At 54.0% G+C, this 6,683-nt stretch overlaps 1 protein-coding gene across 1 annotated transcript in view; it reads left to right on the top strand.

Moving 5' to 3' along the window:
* The first annotated feature begins 650 nt into the window (after positions 1-650).
* Positions 651-6,683, top strand: part of TRHDE (thyrotropin releasing hormone degrading enzyme) — a 214,307-nt gene continuing 208,274 nt past the window's right edge. The window contains exon 1 of the mRNA XM_056338965.1: positions 651-2,167. Coding sequence (XP_056194940.1) covers positions 1,356-2,167 — 812 coding nt within the window. The 5' untranslated portion in view covers positions 651-1,355. The remainder of the gene's footprint in view (positions 2,168-6,683) is intronic.

Raw genomic sequence — 6,683 nt, 5'->3', positions numbered from 1 at the left:
CGCATGACCCCGGGCAGCATGGAACAGATCCTTAAATCCCTCCAGCTGAGAAGCGGGATCCAGCGCGGGCAGGAGGGAGAGCAGAGGCGAGTGGCGGCAGGGGGATTTCGGAGAAGTCCCAGCCAACACTTGGAGAGTGGATTTTTCTCTGCGTATTAATCCTATCGATTTAAGCAGGAGTGTTTATCCCGTTTTCGGCTCCATCCCCGCGTTAGTATGACAGCGCTATCGTCCAAACGCGTGGTCGGCGGCTCTATTAAGTCCGTATCAATGTGACACAGTGCCGGCGTTCGCTGTCTGTGTGGCGAGCACACTCACACGCGTATAATCCCGGGGAGTCCTGCGACCCGGAGGCTTTGCAGCCGGGCAGCCGCTCCGTCCCCGTCCCCGGCGCGGCCGGCTCCCGCCCTCCGCTCGCCCCGGCCGGGGCTCCCGCCGCCGCCACGCCGGCCTCCCCGCCGGAGCCGCCGCGGGTGACACCCCGGAGAAGAGCCTCCCTCGTCCCCGCGTCGCCCCCGCCTCCCGCCCCCGCCCGCTCCCCCGGGGCGCCGCCGTCACCGCCGGCAGCCGGAGCAGCCGCCGAAGCCGAGGGGCGGCGGGGCTTGCCCGCCTCTCCCCCCTTCCCATCCCATCCCTTGCCTTCCCTCGCCTCTCCCCGGTGCCTATATATAGCCGGCTCTGCCCGAGCCAGCCGGGAGATTGCTGCCGTACCTGCAGGAGCAGAAGAGGCAAAGCACGAGAGGAGCCGCGAGGAGTGACTCTCCGGAGCCAGCCCCGCCAGGCGGAGGAGAAGGACGGGCCCGGCCCGGCGCCGCTGTCCGGTGCCGCCGCCCCCGGTGCCCGGCGAGCCCCGCGGGGGGGCCGACCTGCGCGGCGGCGCGGGGCGCGCATGGCTCGGGCGCTGCCGGGGCCGGGCACGGAGCCCGACCCCGGCCCGGGCGGCTCGGGGCGCGGGGGGAGGAGAGCTCCCTGCGGGCGGCGGCGCTAGCGGGGGTGCCGGGGCGGCAGAGCCCTCCCCCTTGGCGCCGAGGTGCGCTCGGCGGCATGTGCTGAAGTGCCCCGCAGAAGCCGCACAAGTTGCCTGCGCGGCGCGGCCCCGGCGGCCGGACGGCGGGGAGCGCCCGCCGCCGCCGGCTCCTGCCCGATCCCGTCCCGTCCTGCTCGGCCAGGGGCCGCTCCCCGGTGGGGCTGCCGGCAGCCAGGGTGATGCGGCTCGTCGGGAAGTGAGAGGCGCGGCGGCGCGACCCCCCCCCCCCGGGCCGAGCCCCCCTCCCCCCCGCCTCGGAGCCTCCCATGCTCTCGGGGCCCCCTCGGGTGGCGGCGGCCCCGCGGGAGGCGGGGGCGGCGCTGCCGTGATGGCCCTGGAGGAGAAGCGGGAGAAGCGCCCGCCTGTCACCCCCATGATGATCGAGGAGGAGGCCGCCCTGCGGAACGGCAGCCGGGGGCTGCCGCCGGGACCCTGGGCCGAGGCAGCGGGGCCGAGACCCCGCACCACGGAGCGGCACATCGCCGTGCACAAGCGCCTGGTGCTGGGCTTCGCCGTCTCCATCCTGGCGCTGCTGGCGGTGACCATGATCGCCGTGCTGCTCAGCGTCCGCTTCGAGGAGTGCGGCGCCGCCGCCGCCGACGGCCCGCCGCGGGCCGGCGGCAACGGGAGCCTCCCGGGGGCGGCCCGGCAGCCACCCGGCGCGGGGCAGCCCCCCGGCCGGCCGGAGGAGGAGGTGCGGGGCGGGGAAGCGGCGGAGGAAGAGGAGGAGGAGGAGGAGTGGCAGCGGCGGCGGGAGCTGCCGCCCTGGGCCCGGCCGCGGCTGCCGCGGCACCTGCGGCCGCTGCACTACAACCTGATGCTGAGCGCCTTCATGGAGAACTTCACCTTCAGCGGGGAGGTGAACGTGCAGCTGGAGGTGCGCAACGCCAGCCGCTACATCGTGCTGCACGCCCACCGCATGCACATCGAGGCGGTCCGCGTGGCCGAGGACAAGCTGGCCGGCGGGGTGCGGGTGGCCCGCTCCTTCCTCTACCCCCAGACTCAGGTCTTCGTCGTCGTCCTCAACCGCAGCCTGGAGGTGCAGAGGAGTTACAACCTCAAGATCATCTACAATGCTCTCATCGAGAACGAGCTGCTGGGCTTCTTCCGCAGCTCCTACGTCCTCCACGGCGAGAGAAGGTAGCGGAGCGGCCGCGTCGCCTCAGCTCAACTCGGGCCGAAGTTGGCGGCCCCCGCCCCTCCGCGGCAGCCCGCGCTGAACTTCGGGCGGGGTGGCGCTAGGACCCGGCGGGCCGCGGCGCCGCCAGGCGGGGGAGGCCGCGGGCTTCGCGGCGCGCTGAGGGGCGAGGTGCCCGGCCGGCTCCCGGGAGGGGGGGCCGGGCTGGCTGTGGGGTGCGGAGTGGCCCCCGCCCCAACGGCCGCCAGCGCGGCTGGACGCCCGGCCGGTGCGGGAGCGCAGGCCTGGCCTCGGCTCCAGCCGCCGCCTTGTCGCGCCGTGCGTCCCTTCCACCGGCCGGCCGCTCCCGAGAGCCGGCGCTGGGAAGGCGGGGCTGCCGAGGCGCTCGGCGCCGCGAGCCCTGATCCGCTCCGCGCCGCCGGCCGGTGTCGGGAGAGCGGCTGCAGGGCGGCCGGCGGCGGCGGCCGAGGCTGAAGGGGTGTGTGGCAGCGAGCGGGGGCAGGCCCGGCGTCGCCGGCGGCGGGCGGAGCTGCCTCGGGCGGGCGGCTGCGGGGCGACTGCGGGCCGTGCCGGGCCGTGCCGGGCGTTAGCCGGGGCCGGGCGAGCGGAGCGCTGCGCCGGGCCGCCCCGCCTCGGGCGGGGAAGGCTGCAGGCTGTAGCCGGCGGGTCAGGAGATGCCCCAGCGCGGGTGGGAGACGGGCGGTGGTAAGGGGCGAAGTTCCAGGGGTGGCACGAGTAAAGCACCCCGCCCGGCACGGAGGCTGCGGGTCTGCTTGATAAACACCCTCTGTGTGCGGCTCCCCGTGCCCTCCTGTGACACAGCCGTGCCAGGTTACAGGCAGCAGCGTGCAGGGGAGCGGAACTTCTCGGCTGCCCTGGTTCTATTTTATTATTTGCAAAGAAAGGTGCTGGGATGTAACTTCCCGTAAGGTGAAAACGTTTACGCCACTTGCTGCAACTGAGTCGCTGCAGATTTACACCCTGTGACAGGGCAGACCTGGTCAGCTTCCACTGCCTTACTGCGGAGTGGGGCTCGATCTTGGTCTCTATGTGCTGCTGTTACTGTAGCCCCTGGGTCCCTGTCGAGGCCCTTGTTAGGTAGGCAGGCCCGCTGTGGAGACCCCCATTTAGGCAGGTACAGAGGCATTTTTTAAATTTTTTTAAGTAGTTTTCTACCCGTAGTCAGGCTTTGTAACAGAAAAGAAGGATGGGATGGGCTTCCTGATAGTTCTGGTGCAGTTTATCATTTTAGAATTAGTTTGTTTTTAAGCTGTCCTTTCTTGAAACGTCTGTGCAGTAGGCAGGTTTTCTCTTACTGTTTGATACTGTGAAGTGAAAAGTTTACAGTTGGAAGAACCGGGCAAACAGTAAGTCAGACAGAAAAAGAGCGCTCACCAATTCAACTAAGTCAACAGCCCTTGTATTAAAACATACTTTCCTTACTATGATTACTGACACTTTTAAACAGCCCAATGTTAGAACTGCTAGCGGAATTGAAATTCCGTTTGTGCGATTTGTCCTCACAGTGAAATAAACTGGAAATCTGATAATGGCATGGTTGTAGGAAAAGATGCAGATAAAATACCTTTTATCACAGAGGAGCGAATGACTAGGGTTATTAGGAGTTCTTACAGACCTGTATGGAAATGGGCAAATCAAAAAACAAAATACTGTTAGCAGCAGGGGGTATAATTCACTTTACAAACCCAACAAATTATTCAAGCAGTTATTATTCTTGTGTATTTAGACTTTGTATAGGGATAATTGAGCTGTCAGGTGTGGCAGTGACATTTCTCCAGAGTTACTGTACTACACTTACATACCAATGCCTCAGTTATGATTTAAAAAACAAAAGGCCTACTCACTTTTTGAATAATCAAGGTAGCTTAAGACACAGGGTGGAAGGTGCTGTTTCCCAGTACTCGTCGTGTAACTTTTCAGATACAAGTTGCTTTGTTTTTGATACACTTGAATATAGCCATATTGGACAAGATCCTTACCTTGGGTAAGGTAGCATTGTTCTATTGAAATCAGTGGCATTTTTTTTTCCTCATACCAGCTCACTTATATTTCTTTCAGTAAAAAGTTGTTTTTAAGACTGTAATCAATGCATGGTTACAGTTACAGGTGTTTAATAGAAGTACTATTTTTCTTTCTCAACTGTCACAGGCTTAACAACTCACTATAGTATAAGGAAATAATACATGTTCTAAACCAGAGAACTTCTTTGTTCAGAGCATGTTCTTGCAGTGTAGCAATTTGCATTTTGATTAATAACCAATTTTTAAGGTAATACCTATAACCATTTGCCGTCCTTAAACATGGACGGCTTCTACTATGTTAGACAGGCTTCTCTCACGCTCTGAGAGACTTTGATGTTCCAGCAGGGCTTTAGCTTCTTGACATCTTTATATTCAATTAAAATACAGCAACCTCGCTGGAGTACCAGTTGCTATAAAAGGCTCTAAACCATCATTTTTCACTTTTGTTGTACATGAGGAGTGAATAACTGGCTAACTGTGAGGCTTCAAAAACATAGTAATGCCTTCACTTTATATTCTTTTTTCCTAAAGTTAGTTAATTTTCTCTGGTCTTCACAGGTGAAAGTCGTAAATCTGCCTGAAATGTTGATAGCTGCATAAAAGTACTTATTTTCTTACTGAAATCTTTGCTACTTTAATTGAAATGTAAAGTGCAAGTGATATGCTACAAATTTGCTTTGCATTATGTGCCAGAATTTACTGGCAGTAATCAACAGGCATTTAATACAGAGCTACTGTGGAGTACCATAAGAATATGCACGCATAATTTAAATGAACATCAAACTTTGGCATAAAGGAAAAGGAAAAAAAGATCTTACATCACATAGACAAAACAAACAGACATATTCTTCCATCTTATCACAACTAAGATGTCAAAATAGATAGGCTGTTGAGGAAACACATGTCTTCCTTTAATAGATAAAGTGGAATTAAAACACCGGCAAATTACTGCCGTGGGTACGCTGAGAAGACAGGCTGCAAGCCTGTCATTCCCAGAAGTACAACTTTTTTATAGTGATATTTTGGGGAATTGGAGATAAAAATGTCAGTGCCCAGGGAGTTGTGTAGAGAGATGGATGAAATACTCAGCCTGCTCTTCACTTTTGGCATGCTTTAGACGTTTTGCTTGTTTCTTCCTCCTAACATAGAGAGAAATAGATAAACATAGACAATGTTTTGGTTTTGGTTTGTTTGTTTGTTTTTTAAAAATGTGTGTAAGGGTTTAGTCTTTGGGAAGCAATTTATAACTTTGTTTTGCTTTTGTTTGGCACAACAAGCAAATTGATGTTTGATGGTAATGCACATGTTATAAATACCACTGCTATTGGTAGCTGATGTATTTTTAGTATGAAATATTGACCATCCAGTGTTTGCCCCGATATGTGTGTGTGGACATATCTATCTATCTGTGAGAATACAGAAGATGCAGCATTTACCAGGTTTTATTAGCCTGCTGAAGGGATTGTTTTGATAACATAACACATAACAAATATTAAAAGACTACTGATAAGACCTCTGAGAAGTAGGAAAAAAAAAGCTTCCTTATTTAGAGAGTGTCAGAATATATACTGTATTCCCTAAGTACGCATTTACATGTGTGTCGGAGCTCATTGAAATTGTTAATTGCAGAGGAAAGTTCATTGTTCTTGCTTTATTAATAGCAGGACAGTACAGTTTTCCATGCTCACTTGAAGCTTCTGTTGATGTCTGTAGCTGTTTAGAGTGTGCCTAGAATGCAGAATCAGGTCCACTTGAAATACTTTGCATATAAATTAAGTTGCTTTGCTTCATTTAATTGGCTGATTTGGCTTAGTTGCACTAGTGCAAATCCACTGATAATATGGAATTTTCTTGGATTAACATTGGAATACCTGGCACCAACTTTTTACTTTATATTTAGCAACCTTATGCAGAATTATGATTTTAGTAATCCATGTTTTATAATGAGACAAGAAAAATGCGCTATGATGAATTTCTTCAATAAATACTAGCCAAATAAGACTTTTTATTTTAGGCAAAAGGCCAATGTTAACTGCTTCAGTGGTGGAAAAATTTTTCAGGTCTTTAAAAAACTAGCCTTATTTGAAAGAGGTGATAATTTCACTGGAAAATATCTATCTAGGTCTATCACGCGTGGATGCACTATAGCAAGATAAAAGTGTAACATTTCAAGAAGTTTTTCTTCTTTGGTTTTTTTTTTTTTTTTATAAAATGAGGCTCCAGAATTTGTATAAAACCCAAGATGTTTTAGAAAAAAATTAATGAGATACTTTATTTTCTTATTATGGGCTACCTATTTTTTCTCCCTTGGCATTAAGAGAGTATCATAATGCAGAATAATGATTATAGACTGATTAATATAGGTGCCACCATTTTCATTATATCAAATCTATCCTCCCACCTTCTTCCCTCAGAGGAATAACAGATGATTAGTCAACCGCTAAAATTCTGATAAATTTTTACCTGGTATCTGAAA

Source organism: Falco biarmicus, chromosome 5 (genome assembly GCF_023638135.1).
Source record: "Falco biarmicus isolate bFalBia1 chromosome 5, bFalBia1.pri, whole genome shotgun sequence".
Classification (NCBI taxonomy): domain Eukaryota; kingdom Metazoa; phylum Chordata; class Aves; order Falconiformes; family Falconidae; genus Falco; species Falco biarmicus.
This window is presented reverse-complemented; position numbering and strand designations above follow the sequence as displayed.